The sequence below is a fragment of the Cardiocondyla obscurior genome, linkage group LG08 (genome assembly GCF_019399895.1).
Source record: "Cardiocondyla obscurior isolate alpha-2009 linkage group LG08, Cobs3.1, whole genome shotgun sequence".
Taxonomy (NCBI): Eukaryota; Metazoa; Arthropoda; class Insecta; order Hymenoptera; family Formicidae; genus Cardiocondyla; species Cardiocondyla obscurior.
The window spans coordinates 3,812,599-3,827,136 of NC_091871.1; the positions used below are offsets into that span (position 1 = coordinate 3,812,599).

Here is a 14,538-nt window from a genome sequence, read left to right on the forward strand (position 1 = left end):
ATTTCGCGAGAGTTTCCAGTGCGCGAAAAGATGACTCGACGACGACGACGACCTCCCATCTGAGAGGAGGAGCAGGCCCGGGGGGTATCCTGCATCGGCGGAGCAACTTTAAGGTAAGCATTAATTTTTAAATCAAAATCTTTATCAAAAAGAAACTAACATGTCTGAATTAATATTTTCCTATTTATGTTACAGTCACCGGCAACAACTCCGCTGAAGCTCATGCAGATTCGTGAGTCGCATGCTTTTTTTTTTTTTTTTTACAAATTTCTTATTTAATTGTTTTTATTTCTTTTTATTTTAATTGTTATATTACATATGTTTTATGTATACTTATATATTTTTATTTGCATATGCTTTAATATATATTACTTTCAGAGAAATAATGCTTTTTTTACAAATTCTCTATTTAATTGTCTTTATTTCTTTTTATTTTAATTGTTATATTACATATGTTTTATGTATACTTATATATTTTTATATGCATATGCTTTAATATATATTACTTTCAGAGAAATAATGCTTTTTTTACAAATTCTCTATTTAATTGTCTTTATTTCTTTTTATTTTAATTGTTATATTACATATGTTTTATGTATACTTATATATTTTTATATGCATATGCTTTAATATATATTACTTTCAGAGAAATAATGCTTTTTTTACAAATTCTCTATTTAATTGTCTTTATTTCTTTTTATTTTAATTGTTATATTACATATGTTTTATGTATACTTATATATTTTTATATGCATATGCTTTAATATATATTACTTTCAGAGAAATAATGCTTTTTTTACAAATTCTCTATTTAATTGTCTTTATTTCTTTTTATTTTAAATGTTATATTACATATGTCTTATGTATACTTATATATTTTTATATGCATATGCTTTAATATATATTATTTTCAGAGAAATAATGCTTTTTTTGCAAATTTTTTATTTAATAAATTAAATAAGACAGCTGTCTTATTTCCTTGAATTAAAATACAGGCGCGCGCCTGTATACATATATTAAATATATTTATTTGCACTAATATTATATTGCTTTAAGTGAAATGATGTGTAGGATGCATCAAAAATTTTTAACCACACCGGTTGTACTTGCAGAAAATATGAAAAGTATATACAACCGACAGTCCGCAGTCTGTTTAAGTGGGACGGAAAATTTTTGTTGCATTGTACATTAAAAACTTATATTACATTATACCTTGAAAATGTCGGACCATACAGACTCGAATTTCGTACTACTTAAAATTATTTTAGACTCCGCGATGTTACCGAGAAGCGGATCTGCGATATGTGCCGGCGACGCCACGAAAGAACAGGACAGACAGTGTATAGGTCTGGCCTGTTTTTCTATCCGACGGCAGCCGAAACGCTGGCTTCACACGGACGAGCCTCTTTATCTAAACGCGTGGAAGCCGCGATTCCGAGTTGGGTTCTCTGCGTCCGAGGCATTAGCAGGCGCTACGGGCACACACGGCATTGTGCCTAGTGTGCGTATGTTGCCCGTCTAAAATCTGCGACCACTGATGACCAGTGGTCACAATTCTCGTTTGCGGGACGCGCGAGAGGCCACTGCGAGTGTGCGCTAGTCGAGTACGTGTGGGTCCATATACGCGTTGCTTACAATTGTACTAGAACGAACGCGTGAAATTCGCTTTACGACGGCGCGAAAAGTTTTTGTCAAGCCTTCCTCGGTTTCCTTTTATCAATTTTTCGTTGCTTTGCAGTGAACCGCCGATTGATTCGGATATGCAGTTCTAGAGAGCGAAAATATTCGGAGACAGCGCGAATGTCGTTCCACTTGATTTTCAAAAGTCTTGAATCTCTCATTCATTTTTCAATTGCACGTAATTGTTTACTTTCCACACGGTCTTCGTGCCTTTCGAATAAATTTTTACAAATTAAAATTGCTTTTGCCAGATCTCACATATATTTTTATATTGATTATATATTTGTACATATAATATTTCAATTGTCATGTACTTAAAAAGATCAACTGCAAAATATAAATTTATGCAGGAGTTTAACATAATTGTATATATATTTGTACACTTAGCACCATAGTTTCCAGAAAAATACAACTATTCCTGAATTTATATAAAATATATATCGACATTAACTTTTAATAAATATATATTAATTTTAATTTAATATATAAACACAAATGAATACTTGTTTAAGTATTTTTTTTTAATAATAAAAAGTTATGTTTAGACTAGAATAAAAAAATGTGTCATTAGAATAGATAATTTCTTATCTTTCTTTTGCATATGAGCTTCAATCGATTAGATCAGCCTTATATATAAAGATAATGCAAGACTTACAAGGTAATACAAGACTTGTAAGTACCTGTTGAATACTTATTAAGCTTAGAATAATAGTAAGGTATTTTCACATCAAGAAGTAAATTCGGCAACATATTGCAATTTGTATCTTAGTCAGACAACAAGACTTCGTCCTCAGCTCTCGGCAAACGTCGGTAACGTTCTTGGGTTACCAAATACACGGATAATCCTCCGAATATTATCAGCAGCAATCCAATAAAATTTATTAGCATTCCTTCACCTACAAACGCTGAATAGTTTTCCCTGAAATTCCAAACGCAAAGATATATCTTTTGATAATTTATTATTTTCCAAGAAAGCTAATGGCTACTAACCCTAATGCGAAAATCGCTTTCTCGTTAAGTCCTAACAGGCACGAAATAATCGCGCCCACAAAAGCTCCAACGCCGAAGTATACGTGTATTGGCATATACGAAATTCGCAATGGAGTTTGCAATCCAGGAAAGAGGAACGTGATGCATCCAGTAAGCCACTAAAAAAAAAAATAATTTACATTTTATTAAAAAAAAAAAATTTATCTGCCTGTCAAAATCGCTCATGACAGCAAACACATTAATTGTCAGTGGGGTTGAAAATACTATCTCAGCACATTTTAAAATAAAATAAAATAAAGCAAAATACGGTCAAATAAAAATAAAATTAATTAATAATTTATATCTTGGATAGTATTAAAGACATATTTGCATTGCTATGCATGTTCTATGCCAAAATTTACCTGACAGCAAAATAATATTACAGTGGTCATCCCTATCCAGCTATGTAGTGAATACATATTCGGTTGAGGAGGAATAACTAGATTGTGGCTGTCGAAGACGGCTACTAAAGCGATCACTGTTAACAATACAATAAACAACATAATTCCTGCATGAATCAGCTTTAGCCGCCGTTTACGAACGTCTCTTTGAGTTCTGTAGATGAGCATGGCTGCAAACAAAACAAATTTGTAAATCTTAAGTAGATTATACAATGTAGACTTTATTATTTTTATATATACTACCATTGGCATATAGGAACACCATCCCTATAGTCATTAGCAAAGGATGCCAATTAAATTCCAGCTTTGGATCATGAGTCCAGGAGAAGCCATTTCTATAGTGACCTGTCCATACAGCCACTAAAATTATAATAAGAGCTCCACATCCTTCAGTAAGACTAAGAAGAGGAAAGAAGCCCTCCATAGAATGAGCATGCGTTTGGGGAGACTCTCTTATTTGCTCCATATCTGAAATACATTTTATATATTACTGTACAATAGAAAATAATACACAATATAAATTCCAAAATACTTAAATAACTCTACATGAACGATTTATATTAAGCATATTACATTCTTAGCTGCTGAGAGCATACCTAGGCATCTTGCATATTCATATGGATAATTCGACATTTTGCATAAAATCCGAATGGCGATAATAGGTTTTTCTTTTCATGTGGATGTAATGTGACAGTAGGAACTTGGAGAAGCAACAGGTGAAAAGCAAATCAGATGTCAGGAACAGATGGTAGGAAGTACGTCTCTTTACAAGCAGAAACAAACGAAAACAAAATGCACATCGTTCTGTGAGAACCTGACGATTGTCCGTTTAAAACGTATTAACTAAATACAATAACAATATAAATACAATTTTCACGTTTGGTTATATATTAATTTTATGTGCATATATCGTAACGTGTACGAACGAAAACACATGTTTCATGCGCCAAGTATGCATCATCGATAATGTTGGCTTTATCATACGCTAGCTGATATGGAAATTACTACGAATGATAGCTATCACTTTTCTCTATTAGAGCAACAATTGCCGGCTTTATAAACACGATAATTATTATCGGCAATTACACAGAAGAGGGGAGAGAAGACTTACACAGACACAAGCCGTCTATCTCACACGTACTTACCCCGTGTGCAATATTTTTACAAATTATTCGGTCAAATGAGATCAACAAGTTCGCAATGCCTACATGTGTGCGTGTAAATTTGCACCGCGTGACGTCACCAGATAGAGAACGTTTATCGATTTTTCGTCGAGGATACAGTCCGTTCTTTACAGCCGAATCAACTTGTAATATAATAGCTTGGAGCCTCCAAGCTGGAGGTTATTATAATAATCAAAGGGTCAGAGTTGGGTTGCGCATTCTGGTGTGTTAATATTTAATAAATTCTCTTTTTATTTTTTTTATATTATGTTGTAATTTACTCAGTTTAAAATTAAGTAAAATGCATGTAGACGAGGTATGACTAAATAATTGTTTAATTTTGAATCGGTGTAGATCAATGCAGGTTAATGTAATTCATGCGTCACTACTCACTGCTGTCACTGCACAGTCTGCACACTGAACGGTGTTGAATATTGTGTCGATGCTGTGAATTTCTCCAGTGTAAAACGTCACGAGTGCATTTTTTTCTTATCATCCTAAATAAGGGTACAGTAGAGATTTATTTGAAATTTTTGTAATTTTGGTTTAGGGAGTTTAGGTGATTTCGACTCGTTAAACAACATTATTAATGTATTAATCAATTTTTGGTTTTCAGAAACTAGATTAAAATACAAACTGCAATGTGAGATGTACTTTTAATAAGTGCTGCTTACATTCCCATGCATGGAGAAATAATTGATGCTACACTCTGTCGAGATGGAATTAACGAAGGAAATTATCGACGGTTTAGCGAACATACAAAATAGCAATGTTTTACCTGAAGAAACGTTTTTGCAACTGTTGGATAGTATAATGTCATATATTTCGAAGAATGTAAACAATGAAAAAAGTAAACAAATCTCATTTAATTTATCTCGAAGTGTTAAAACATTCGAGATACAGATATTTATAATTTATATCTTTTTGCAGTTGTTACCGCTATATGTCCATCGAAATCAGATTTGATAAAAGCTGCTTTTGCCAATATAGCTTGCCTCTTTATAGAGGCTGCTCGACACGATTACGACGAAGAAAGTCTGAAAAATTTCCTTCATAATAAACATATTAGCGGATCAAGAATTGAAAATCTGTGCAACAAATATGTGAATAATAAAAAAGATATCCAAACTCAGTTAGAACTGACAGGAAATAATTTGCAGCACATAGTGGACATAGATTGGCGTTTACATCATTGCGTTAAGGTAAATTCATTATCCTTCAATAATATTATGTTCGTCATATTCGTACAATTTTGATAATAAAAATGTTTTATGAACTACATTTTGTAATCTATATGTGATTATTACATAAATTATGTATTTTATATATATGTATAGCAATTCAATATTGTATTCTTTATTGTAGATTAGTACTCGCTTTACCAACATACCAATTTATAACATAAAAATAAGTACAAAGGAGTGTAATCAAATAAAACATGTGATATTTACATGTAGCATACAGCAACTACAAGAATTAGTGTACAAGTTGAAAGATATTGTGAGACACGTTGAAAAAATATCTAATATATAAAAATATCTAATAACTATCATGTGAAATTGAGATATATTCTCCTGTGACAATTTTACATATGAAGGATAATGTTCTATATGAATAATACAATTTTATATGTAGGTGCAATCAATTATATTTTTGCATTATTAGCGAAGAGAATATTCTTCTAATTCCATGTAGAATTATTATTACTTTTATGTTATATATGTATATGCATACACATATACACATATACAAAAATTGATTAAAAATACAATATATTTTCTATTCTGCAGCATACATCTAAAAATTTTTTGTTTTGACGGAAAGATACATGTAGTATCCTTTCAATATAGAATAACTTTTTTTTCTTTACGTAACATATATTTTATAATCATAATACACTATTTACAAATAAAATTATATTTGAGAAAAATTTACCTCCAATTATTAAAATAATTTAACAAAATTTGTCATTTTGTTAATATTCTTTTCTCAATCTTTTCATAATCGTTTGCTTCTTTATTGATGCATATAATAATATAAACGGACAACAAAATACATAAATATATTATTAAAAATAAAAATATATGTAGATTAAAAAAAGATAGTTGAGAAAGAAGACGATAGAAAGAACTCAAAAGGAGCAGATGAGAATAAGGAAAAAGGATAGCGAGAAAAAGAACAGAAAATTATTATGCGTTTACTACCAATAATTTTGTTTCGTTAGAATATTTTTTCCATTTAAGATGAAGTAACGTAATGATCACAGTATTTAATTGTTAACTAATGCTTTTGTCGTAATCATATCGCATACATTTTTATCATCATTTTTATTGTTCCATATTAATTATTCGATATATGACAGGATAAGGCCTCGGATATTTCACTACCATTAGCAGTCTTCGAATATTTTTAAAATTACCTTTCAAAATTATATTATTTTCGTATCGATCGGTCTGAAAGTAAGAAACTTCAAATTTAATCATATAAAATAAAGTATACTTTAGTAATTGTCGTGAGTACTCTAATTGATGGCATTTTATATTTTAAATAATAAAAATAATTATTTCAAGATATACAACTCGATTAATTTTTTTTACAAAGTTACGATTTTTTATGAATTATTAATGAGTACTATTCGGAATGTTAAATAAAAAAATATAAAGATATATTTGAAGAAATAATAATTAGAAATGTATATAAGCGTGTAAAAAATAAAATTAAAAACGAAATTATTTCTCAGAAATATCATTGCAAATATTATGTACATAATTTTACATTCTTGTACGAAATAAAGGGTCATTCAAAAATATTCAATGCTGCAGACTATATAAATTTTTTTCATCAACCTTATATGATATAAAAATGTATAATTTAAATTTAGGTAACATTATTAATTTAATTAATCAGCTATGCTTAATACTTTTTTTTATACACATATGTATGTGCTCGTGTGTTTATGGGTACTCTCTTTCTACTATGAGTAATTATATATGTTCACACGTTCTGTAAATGTTTTTTCCATAATTACATTATTTATCGAAAAAGTGATTGCGACACTTTTAGTTACTTAACATTAAAGAATAATCTTGCATCTATTTAATATACACAAGAACGCACATTACATATTATTAAGATATTATAATGCATTATACATAACGTTTTTAACAAATTAACAGCAAGCATATATAGCACTAAGCAATACAAATTATATAATTCATTTAAATATATAATTTTAATTATAAACCTGTTTTCCAAGTGCTCAGTGCACAATTTGTATTCGTATTTGTGAAAAATATATATATATATTTCATTATATTGCAATATATATCTAACAAAGTAAGAAAAATATGACATAGAGACTCCCACTTGAAACATATTTCACTCTCTTTTTTTTTTCTTCATACGCGTACGGAAATAATTTTATATATTTTGATAAGTTATGTAATAATTTAATCATTGTGCAGTATTTAATATCATAGAAGTGTTAAAGTTTACGATGACAAGATGTCAAAGAGTCACATTTATTAAACTGAAAGGTCCATTTAGAAATAAAAAAAAAAAAAAAAAAAAGAAAAGTATTACAATAAAAATGAGATATGTTGCATAGACACATTTATACATATATGCATGTACAATAACCATGAAGAATTAATGTTAATAGCAGAGTTAGATATGCGTATGAAAATTCAGATGACCATATTACACTACTAAATAAAAAAAAAAAAAGAACTTTATATATTCTAAAAATTTTGAATATTTTCTTTATTATGACGATAGCCAAAATTCTTAGGATATGAGAAGTGTTACCTATTTTCTTTCTGAGTAGTGTATATTTATTAATCTACTTCTATAAAATAATATATTTAATGTAGTTGTCATAATATAACTCATTTAAAATAGAAAATAATTAGATTTTTTGCGATTGCTATTTACAGAAATATACAGATCTTAACATACCATGAAACGTCTTCAACAATGATCAAAAGTGCTTCTCACATCGAAAGTTTTACTCTTTGCATGATACACATGTAAAATTCATCAGCTTCATAACCAGCATATCTTCTGACATTTTTCATAATTTGTGCAGATTTTCAAAGCACAATTTTTTTAAATGTCCGTGTGTAGATTTACGTGCACATATGTGTGCATAAATGCACATAACATACACATACATTCAATCGTATAGTTGAAAATGTAGAATTACTGGCAGTAAACATCAGAACATGGGCCATGTATATAAGCTTGCACAGAATTCATCTCACACTTGAGCCACACTATGCTGAATTAAATGCAACCGAATGTGTATAGCAAGATCTATTGCGATGCACATCTAAAGATGATTAATCCTTTCATCTCACGATCACGTCTCTGCTTTATTTTTTTGTACTTCAGATTTATTACCCTGTATCTGCTCACTACTTTTGCCAAAATCTTCTTTCTTGGAATCGTCCGCAGGCGAGTCGTTGATACTGGTTTGTGTGTTATTTTTTGGAATACTATTTCGTTCTTTGGCCGTGGACCGTTGCACCTGGCTCGTATTCACATCTCGTTCGGTTTCTGTTGTCTTGATTGCTTCATTATTACTGCCATCCTCCTTAGATTTTTTATTCGTTAATTGTTCCGTTGTAACAACATCGCCGTTGATTTTGGCTGCTTGGTTTTTCTCCTTTTCGTCATTTAAACTCGAGACATTGTCAGCGGCCTCGTTGTTACACTTGGTGTCTGTATGCTTCGATATTGAATGATCTTCTTTACATCGCGTAGCCTCCTGTATCTTTCGCCCATCCGTCTCTTTGCTCTGCTTTTTTTCATTGGCGCCGTTAGATGAATTCGATTTCTCGGGTGTTTCCACACTCGTTGTATTCGCTGGCAAATTAATTGAAGCTGAAGACGAATTCGGTTTAACGAGCTGCACTTCAGTGCTGGTATTGCTGGGGGATGATGTTTTGACGACGTTAGCAGTCGGGCTTGGTGACGAACCGCCAGTTTTGGATAGATTAAACGCATTGAGTTCCCACTGCAGCGGTCCCGACACAGGTACTGGAATCGGCGCTGACACTGACACAGTTACGTTTTTGGAAAGAAGCTGCGCGACGCTGTCCACCGTTGACGTAATCGGCGACTGCGACTCCGCTTTCCCAAGGTTAAACGATGTAGACGAATTTGAGCTCGGCGACGAGGTTTTGGGCGACTTCGGTGAGGACGAATGACTGCTAGGTGGTATTCTCTGCACCGTAGGTAGCTGACCAACCACTGGCGCATAACCAGTAGTCTGTGGGATATAACTCGATCGCTGATACAGCTTGTTGATGGAGGGCGGTAGACTACTGTGGAAGGCACTGGCAGGCGGAATACCGATGGGTGACCGTATCAAAGGATTTGGAAATTGACTGGCGTCTGGAAACGGATGCGGAAAATGAGGAGGAAATATAATCCGAGGATTCGTATTAGGAGTAGGAGATGGTATAAATGGATTGGTCGACAGCATATTTACCGGCGAGTTCCTCGACGATATAGGTGAGCCAGTGTTTCTGCATATATCTCGCGAAAACGGAGTGTTCTGATAACTTCGAGCGTTCGGCGAGTAAGGTGGTGGCGAATTAATCGTCGAAACGACGGGCGATAATGTTTTAGGATCAATCTTCATCATATTAAGAGTAGCATTTTTTGCGTTGACCGTCGACTGTTCTTTCTCCTTCGTATCGTTTGTGACTCCATACATAGGTTTCACGCCTGACGCAGGATTACCCAAGTATCGCGGCATATTTCGCATCTTAAAAATCTTAGCTGGCTTAGATGGTATCTGTTTATTCGTACCCTCGGACATGGAGGTCTGAGTTTGATTTTGCATTTCCTTCGCCTGATTTTTCTCCGCTACGTAATTATTTTTCGACAGAGTAGGATTCCAGGACTTCGGTGGATCGCGCAACGTCTTGTACCCGACCGATTGACTCTGTTTTTTAACGGGCCCCAATCTCTGAGTAGCATGCGCTGACGTCGGTGCCGACGATGTCGATACCGCCAAAGCGGATGTCGACGTGGCAGACTTTCCAATTTTATTCTCTATTGTTGTCGCATTACTGCTTGGAGTGTACACCGGTACGTTTGGAATATTCGGTATATGTTTGATCGTTGTATCCGAATTTGATAACGACGGCGAATTCTTTTTCGCACTTATTCTTACCAGATCCGGCACATCTGATTTACCATGCGCGTCCGCTTTGATTTTTTCCTTCGAGTTCTCCCCTAAGTTCGCGCAAATATCATTAATCTTCGAACCGTTATTAGAGCTGATTTTTGCGCAAATTTCATTCAGATTAGTGCCCTTCGCGGTCACATCTTGCTTACGCATGGACATTTGTTTCATCAATGATATAGGAATCGCATCTGGACACGGAGGTATTGGCCCAGTTGTCGCCGATTTCGACATTGCCGTTGCTGCGATCGTTGCGGTTGACGTGGCTGTTACGGTAGTTACATCCTGGTTTATATTACTATAATTATTTTTCAGTGACGTAGGTGTTGAATACACATTTGTCGATGACGTTTGCGTGCTGAACTGAGGCATTTGATTATTTGACGTTGCACAAACAACAGGCGATGCTTCTAATGATTTGTGAGATATGCTACTAGCGTTCTGTAGCGCTGTTTTTAGTACGATAGAGTTATTTACGATGTCGTCAAGCGTATAAGGAAATATCGTTGTCTCATTGAATGAAGATGTAAAAATATTCGACACGGCAGACGCAACATTCTCATTTTTTGCGGCTACATTGTTGTTCTGTAATTTCTGATTGCCGACACGACTCGTTTTCGAAACAGATTCTGTCGATGTTTGTACGGGTGCATTTTTCTGTTCCAGTAAATTCAATGCTTGTTGTAAATCAATATTATAACTTTGATTATCCTTTTCATTAAAAACTTTTTGTTTATCAGATCCGGACGAAGAATTCGAAATATTTTGAGGCGCCACTATTGATGTAGCCGACTTTTGTAAAGGAGATGTGGCCGAAATTGATACTTTGCCCGGTGTATTCTCAGAATTTATTTGCACTTTCATATTAATGAGTTTTGTATCTCCAGTTGATGATTTTACATCACACTTTATTGTATTTTCTTGAATAGTTGAACGCTTTTCCTTCAGCGTTTTCTTGGAGGTATTATTAACTTGACCCGTTTTTGGTTGAAATGGTAATTTTGCACTTAATGCATCAATTTTTGATCCGGCACTTCCTATTTTTGTTTCATTAGCATTTTTTACACACTCTTTTTGACTTTCAGTTTGAAAATCGGCATTGTTGTTATTATTATTAATTGATATCTTTTTCGCATGTGTATCCTTTTTTTCTGTCCCTTCGTTGACAGGTATTTTCTTCTCTGCAACTTGTGTCACCGCGCGATCAATACTTTTTTGCTCTTGCAAAACCGTTTCAGATTTATTTTCGATGTTAACACTTTGATTGCAGACTTTTATTTCTTGTGCGTCCTGTTGCAATTTTACGGAAGTGGTGCAATTTCTCGTTTCATTTATTTGCTTTGCTGCAGTTCCATTGTGCTGATTATTTAGCGATGTAGAATTCGAGTTAGCTGATGAATTGTCACTTGTTACCTTAACATCATTTGTAACGAAAAATGCACTGCCCGAATCAGAAAATGCTGAATTTTTCGTTATTTGCGCATCAATAAGTAAAGTAGATGGTATTAATTCTACAGAAGATTTAGATACACCACAATTTTCTATGTTCACCGAATCTGATTTATCAATTTCAGTGATGGATGTTATAGTCTCTCCTCCAGAAGATTTTTCATCTTCCAAAATCTCGATCTCTGTATCCCTTTTGTGTGGTGCACTCGATATATCGGTTACACTCATTACGCCTGTTTCCGATATTTTCAATTGCACCTCTTTCCATTCTCGTTTCAATGATTTTTCATCTTCTTTTAATTCTTTAGAATCTATACCAGCATCCATTAATGATTTTTTGAAGTTTGCATTGTCTTCTGATAATTTCAAGCGTTTCGAAGATGTTTCAAATATCCTATAGCTTAAATGTAACGGTACTTTCTGCAATATATAATACATATGGTATTATTGTAGATAAATGCAAATTTTAATTAAATAATGTTATATAAATTAAATACATACCCGCCTCCAATGATAAATATACATCACATCCATTAGTGTATAATTATTGCATAATGGTTCCTCTTCATACAATACATCGATTCTATTTGCATCACTAAGGCCATACTTGGCTCTTATTAGTTTTTGTAAATGGAATACTGTAACTGCTGCAGGGCACCGGAAATATCGCCTTACGTGGGACTTTTCAGCAATTGTCTCACTTATATCTTTTGTACAAGGATTAGAATATTCCAAGGACAAGCTGATAGATTCATCTGGAGAATATATATGGGAGTCTGTAGGTTCTCCACGAGCTTCCGAAGACACAGATTGAGTACATACTTCTGGATGTTTTGCATAAAATTCTCTCCTACATCGCATTTCATCTAAAACAATATTTTTGTCACATTATCCTTATAATATTAAAAAAAAAAAAAAACAGGGAAATTGAGTATTTTCCATAAAAGAAAAATACATACTTTGATAACATCCAGGTACCAGTTTATAAACAATATCCTGTAACATATGATCGGGACGTATATTTAATAGCGGCCTACTTTTGTGAATCTGTACTTCACAGATTGGGCAATATTTGTTATTCGTCAAATATTTAACAATACAACTCCTGCAAACTGTGAACAGACATTAAAGAACTTATAATATTATACATTCAACTGTTAATTATAGTTTTTATGTACAGCGTTATATTTAATAATTAATTCAAATATATGCAATTATATATGCAATAAAAAGATACTCTACATGAATGTAAGCATTCTATAATGGTAGTTGCATCAATGAAGTATCCACCACATAATTTGCATGTCAATTGATCATTAAGTTTGGCCAAGCGCACTCGACGTCCACCACTCTGCCCTGACATTCTACAAGAGAACATAAAATGCATTAGCAAATTTATAATCTTCATATAATTAAAATTCAACAGTAACCGCATAAATATCCAATTATACAAAGATCATTCATATATATTTTTGAAATAATAAGTATACTTATCCCATACAAATAATACATAAATTATCAAATTAATCAGCATGAATCAGTATGGTACTTTTATTATCATAAACAAAATACGTACGATACGCAACTCTCGTACCGTCAACATACGTAACCAAACTGTAGAGTAGTAAAACAGCTGCTAAACGCAAACGGTATAATTGATCGGCACGAAAAGAGAGAATATGTTTGAAGATTAATAAGATTAACGGATTTAGTTATGACACCATTTCTTTCCGACGGGAATGACGATCGCATAACGGTTCAGAAAATTGAAGGGGAAAAAAAAAAAAAAGAACATCAACGCAAGTAGAGAGGCCGATTTGGGTCACTCTTGGCGCTTTGCAGGCGTCGAAAATGCCTAATCGCTCGATGTCGCTTTGCGAGCAAGTGCCGCAAACGCTCCGGGTAAACTTACCTGGCGAACGAAGCGAAAAATCGTCCGTTTTATTTGGTAATTGTCATTTGGCCTCAAAAGTCAGGAAAGTTGGGTCAGACGTAACTTGTCACGGGTTGCCATCACAGGTATACATCCCGGGGAAACCTGATCACTCACATTCTACGGTCGGCAACGGTGCCTGCGATGTTGTGCGTAGAATCGGTGAACGGCGACGGCGACTCGATACGCCTCAGCGGTTCGTATTCATCTTAATGCGGACCACTGTGCCGAAAACTACGCGCACGATGGCAGAACAAAATGGCGGATAAACAATCGTACATGCGTGACACTCGGGAAAACATTGCGCAGCGCCCCAAATCGAGCGGGCCCGACATCGGGACTCACGATCGCCGATAGGGACGAATGCTGGCAAAATGGCCGCGTGCAATTAATCGCGTATCAACGTGGCGAGACCGAAATCGCGACGCCAATTCTCACCAAGAACCCGCGTTACCGCATCTGTATGCCGCAGGAAATTCAGTTAGACCACCGCTGGTGGTGCGCGTTCGGTGCACGTACACTCGGAGTGCAAAAATTGAGGTCCCTCACGGTGCATTCTGGTGCAGGTAAACCCACGATGGCCGCGATACTTCCGCACTGCGTTTACTTGCACTCGTCTGCCATACGTAAATGCCGTTGACTCCAATCAATCGAACGCGAGCTACAACAGTAATTGAGCACTGCGAT

At 34.0% G+C, this 14,538-nt stretch overlaps 3 protein-coding genes across 8 annotated transcripts; 1 reads left to right on the forward strand and 2 right to left on the reverse strand.

Annotated features, from left to right (window-relative positions):
- Window positions 1–1,918: 1,918 nt before the first annotated feature.
- LOC139104581 (transmembrane ascorbate-dependent reductase CYB561) lies at window positions 1,919–4,355 on the reverse strand. 4 transcript variants are annotated; one of them, XM_070660150.1, is made up of 5 exons: window positions 4,256–4,355; window positions 3,354–3,578; window positions 3,072–3,280; window positions 2,671–2,828; window positions 1,919–2,599 (listed from the first exon to the last, which is right to left on the reverse strand). In XM_070660150.1, the coding sequence occupies exons 2-5, from the start codon at window positions 3,574–3,576 to the stop codon at window positions 2,446–2,448; spliced, it is 744 nt and encodes a 247-aa protein (XP_070516251.1). In that variant the 5' UTR covers window positions 3,577–3,578; window positions 4,256–4,355; the 3' UTR covers window positions 1,919–2,445. The 4 variants fall into 4 exon arrangements, with proteins under 4 accessions (XP_070516251.1, XP_070516253.1, XP_070516250.1 ...); XM_070660152.1 differs by having other exon boundaries at window positions 4,222–4,289; XM_070660149.1 differs by lacking the exon at window positions 4,256–4,355 and adding an exon at window positions 3,707–4,191.
- Window positions 4,351–7,848, forward strand: LOC139104583 (COMM domain-containing protein 3). Of its 2 annotated transcripts, XM_070660153.1 has the most exons (5): window positions 4,356–4,496; window positions 4,628–4,780; window positions 4,890–5,123; window positions 5,204–5,475; window positions 5,639–7,848. In XM_070660153.1, the coding sequence occupies exons 3-5, from the start codon at window positions 4,973–4,975 to the stop codon at window positions 5,804–5,806; spliced, it is 591 nt and encodes a 196-aa protein (XP_070516254.1). In that variant the 5' UTR covers window positions 4,356–4,496; window positions 4,628–4,780; window positions 4,890–4,972; the 3' UTR covers window positions 5,807–7,848. The 2 variants fall into 2 exon arrangements, with proteins under 2 accessions (XP_070516255.1, XP_070516254.1); XM_070660154.1 differs by lacking the exon at window positions 4,628–4,780 and having other exon boundaries at window positions 4,351–4,496.
- LOC139104578 (protein suppressor 2 of zeste) lies at window positions 6,926–14,319 on the reverse strand. Of its 2 annotated transcripts, none has more exons than XM_070660145.1 (5): window positions 13,969–14,319; window positions 13,161–13,282; window positions 12,878–13,030; window positions 12,420–12,784; window positions 6,926–12,338 (listed from the first exon to the last, which is right to left on the reverse strand). In XM_070660145.1, exons 2-5 carry the CDS (start codon window positions 13,279–13,281, stop codon window positions 8,634–8,636), a joined length of 4,344 nt encoding a protein of 1,447 aa, XP_070516246.1. In that variant the 5' UTR covers window position 13,282; window positions 13,969–14,319; the 3' UTR covers window positions 6,926–8,633. The 2 variants fall into 2 exon arrangements, with proteins under 2 accessions (XP_070516246.1, XP_070516245.1); XM_070660144.1 differs by having other exon boundaries at window positions 13,831–14,319.
- Window positions 14,320–14,538: the final 219 nt, after the last annotated feature.

Coding starts and splice junctions, on each gene's coding strand:
- LOC139104581 (XM_070660149.1), bottom strand. CDS start 3,743: ATGTCGAATTATCCATATGAATATGCAAGATGCCTAG. Junction 2,829..3,071: donor TAATATTATTTTGCTGTCAG/GTAAATTTTGGC, acceptor TTTTTTTTTTAG/TGGCTTACTGGATGCATCAC. Junction 2,600..2,670: donor AAAGCGATTTTCGCATTAGG/GTTAGTAGCCAT, acceptor TTGGAATTTCAG/GGAAAACTATTCAGCGTTTG.
- LOC139104583 (XM_070660154.1), top strand. CDS start 4,973: ATGCTACACTCTGTCGAGATGGAATTAACGAAGGAAATTATCGACGGT. Junction 5,124..5,203: donor GAATGTAAACAATGAAAAAA/GTAAACAAATCT, acceptor ATCTTTTTGCAG/TTGTTACCGCTATATGTCCA. Junction 5,476..5,638: donor GTTTACATCATTGCGTTAAG/GTAAATTCATTA, acceptor TCTTTATTGTAG/ATTAGTACTCGCTTTACCAA.
- LOC139104578 (XM_070660145.1), bottom strand. CDS start 13,281: ATGTCAGGGCAGAGTGGTGGACGTCGAGTGCGCTTGGCCAAACTTAAT. Junction 12,785..12,877: donor GGTACCTGGATGTTATCAAA/GTATGTATTTTT, acceptor ATATTGTTTTAG/ATGAAATGCGATGTAGGAGA. Junction 12,339..12,419: donor ATATTTATCATTGGAGGCGG/GTATGTATTTAA, acceptor TATATATTGCAG/AAAGTACCGTTACATTTAAG.